The 2,636-nt window shown below is 36.4% G+C and overlaps 2 protein-coding genes across 2 annotated transcripts; both read left to right on the top strand.

Annotated features, from left to right (window-relative positions):
• The first annotated feature begins 237 nt into the window (after positions 1 to 237).
• On the top strand, positions 238 to 1,715 carry LOC104954033 (asialoglycoprotein receptor 2-like). Its single transcript, XM_010781080.1, has 4 exons — positions 238 to 656; positions 838 to 1,007; positions 1,319 to 1,540; positions 1,686 to 1,715. The coding sequence occupies exons 1-4, from the start codon at positions 620 to 622 to the stop codon at positions 1,713 to 1,715; spliced, it is 459 nt and encodes a 152-aa protein (XP_010779382.1). The 5' UTR covers positions 238 to 619.
• A 332-nt stretch (positions 1,716 to 2,047) lies between these two features.
• Positions 2,048 to 2,618, top strand: LOC104954032 (lectin BRA-3-like; the record flags this gene model as incomplete). Its single annotated transcript, XM_010781079.1, has 2 exons — positions 2,048 to 2,406; positions 2,512 to 2,618. Coding segments are annotated over exons 1-2 (405 nt in total), but the record flags the coding sequence as incomplete, so codon positions are not given.
• Positions 2,619 to 2,636: the final 18 nt, after the last annotated feature.

Raw genomic sequence — 2,636 nt, 5'->3', positions numbered from 1 at the left:
ATGGGTGTAACAAAGTTGACTAAATCATCCAAAATTCAATGAAAGTGGTAATCAGCAATTTTGTATGTTCAAATGTCTATCATATATCATAAAGCCTTAATGCAATCGAATGTAAAACAAAAAGTTATGATTGATGAAAGTAATAAATCGGTCAGATTTGACCCGAACACAACAGGAGGGTTAAAGCATGTACAAATGTTTTAGTGGAATACCCAAAGTATGAAGCTGGAAGTTAGTGTAATAATTCTTACAATGGTTTTGTAATCTTTTAAATGAATTAGCTTGTAAACTGTAAAAGTGTCTCATTATATGAATTGATCAGTGTTATTTCAGACTTTTTGTATTTTTTTCTGTATGGGCATGAATTTGGTTTTCCTGCTGTGTATCACCAGTCCTACGCCCATATTACTCTATTTGTCTTTCCTTGTAAATACATGTGCAAATGCAAGTAAATAAGCCTGATATAATAAAGCTGTCATTTCCATAATCCACTTTGCATTAAGTCGAAAGTGCAGCTAACTAACGCATGATGTTAGTTAATGTTTAACCTAATATTTAATGTCAACAGCTGCACATCTACAGTCTCAGTCCAAAAGAGAAGAGCAGGGAAGAGACAAGGATGGAAAAAGTTCTTCTGATCATCATCGCTCTTTCAGGCAAGAGTTTTATATATTTGTATTTAAAATACTACATCTTATTCCATTAGCAATTTTTAGTACTTTGTATTGTGGTGTCCCTCTGACAATTACCTAAGTTGTTTAATTCACAGTCTAACTTTCATTTAATTTGGTTCAGTAATTGACATTGAATCTAATCAAAATGTCTGTGTCTCTACAGGACTGAGCGCTGTCTCCTCACATGCTGAACGTCAGTACCATTTTGTTTATCAACCAAAGACCATGGCTGAAGCACAGAGATACTGCAGAGAGAAACACACAGACCTGGCCACTATAGACAGTGATGAGATTGTGAAGCTCCTGAACAACATGGCAGGCCAATACAACCAAGTGAGGTCACTTTTCTCTGTCTTTCGATTGATAGCTATTATGAATATAGGTATAATAGTATAGGCTATGGGTTCAAACGTTTTTAAAGCTTTGCCTACATAAAACACTTATAACTTAACATAGTGCAAAATGTCCCTCTTATATGTAGTAGAGTAGATTAAGTGTTTTTAGTATAAACCTCCCCTGTTGTGTTTCACCAGACAGAGTTTTACTCTGATGAGTGAGGGTAACAAAAGGAGGACATGTTGTATTACAAAGACCTTAATACATCAGGATTAATTCTTTATTAACCCAATTCATGTTGCTTTCAGTCAGCCTGGATAGGGCTGCACGATGAGCGGTACACCTGGAAGTGGTCGATGTCAGACCCAAGCTTCTACAAACTGAGGGAGATCGAGTTCAGACAATGGGGCATTGGACAGCCTGGCAAATATAATTCTGAACACTGCACATGTATCGGTTCTCCTGATGGACTATGGCATGATTATAATTGTATCCGTATTCTTAGTCTTAGACCAGCTTTAATAGCTCAGGTAAGAATATTAACTTAAGATGAATACTATACATTTACATTGTTTTAATTCTGAGTCAAAGACTGCTCCAGAATGTCTTTCCTAACAAGAAAAATAAAAACGTTATGTCTTTTTGTGTGTAAAAATAACGGATATTTTTATTCAGAGAGGGAGACTGCAGAGAGAGATGTTTTAAGATGTAATTATTTACATATTTATTTATACATGTATTAATTAATTGATGTCATTCCTTATATCCCGGGGGATTTAAATTATATATAATAATAATAATAATAATAATAATAATGATAATAGGAATATATTTATATATTTATATAGTACCTTTCATGCAAGGAACATAATGAAAAACAAGTTATAAACAAACAGAAAGAGCTATATCACAGAGCCATAAAACAATAAAACATGAACAGTGATACCCCAAATAAAAAAAAACATTAAAAAGATAGGCCTTTTTTTTTATAATAAAAGATGTAAATACCATGCCTGTATGTCGTGGTGCCTCTACTCAGCACTTCTCTGTGGTCCATTTTCAGGGCCGAATGCAACATTTGTCCTCATTGACAGCAAGATGAACTGGACTGAGGCCCAGAGCTACTGCAGAGAACACCACACAGACCTGGCCAGTGTGAGAAACGAGACGGAGAACCAGCAGATTGTTGAGCTGTTACCTGCAGGGATATATTGGATCGGCCTTTACAGAGACTCCTGGAAGTGGTCCGATGGGAGCAACTCCTCCTTCAAGTACTGGGCAGAAAATAACCCTAACTACAGAGCTTTTAAGGTTTGTGTGGCTGCAGCTTTCAACAACTCTGGAAAATGGGAGGACTTGGACTGTGGAGTGAAGAAACCATTCATTTGCTACGGATGTGAGTAAAATTCACAGCTACGTCAAACCAAGTGATGATATTGAGTCTGTTGAATAAGAAGCCACCATAAACGTTGTGACTGATGAAGTTTGTATGTGTTTTTAGCTGTGCCTGTTTCAATGCAAGTGATAAAGGTGAGGGTGGAGAAACCAAACTGTGTGGATCTGAAAGACCCCGCTTTTCTGGATGCGATGTTGGTGGAGGTAAATCATGTTTTCTACTTTTCTGCA

The sequence above is a fragment of the Notothenia coriiceps genome, unplaced genomic scaffold (genome assembly GCF_000735185.1).
Source record: "Notothenia coriiceps isolate Sejong01 unplaced genomic scaffold, NC01 NC01_scaffold00022610, whole genome shotgun sequence".
Taxonomy (NCBI): Eukaryota; Metazoa; Chordata; class Actinopteri; order Perciformes; family Nototheniidae; genus Notothenia; species Notothenia coriiceps.
The sequence above is the reverse complement of the archived record's forward strand: the minus strand, read 5'-3'. Positions and strand labels throughout refer to the sequence as shown.

Excerpts from the sequence above, each read along its gene's own strand:
- LOC104954033 (XM_010781080.1), top strand. The coding sequence starts at position 620 with ATGGAAAAAGTTCTTCTGATCATCATCGCTCTTTCAG. Across the intron at positions 657-837 it reads GATCATCATCGCTCTTTCAG|GACTGAGCGCTGTCTCCTCA; the intron begins GCAAGAGTTTTA and ends GTGTCTCTACAG. Across the intron at positions 1,008-1,318 it reads TGGCAGGCCAATACAACCAA|TCAGCCTGGATAGGGCTGCA; the intron begins GTGAGGTCACTT and ends TGTTGCTTTCAG.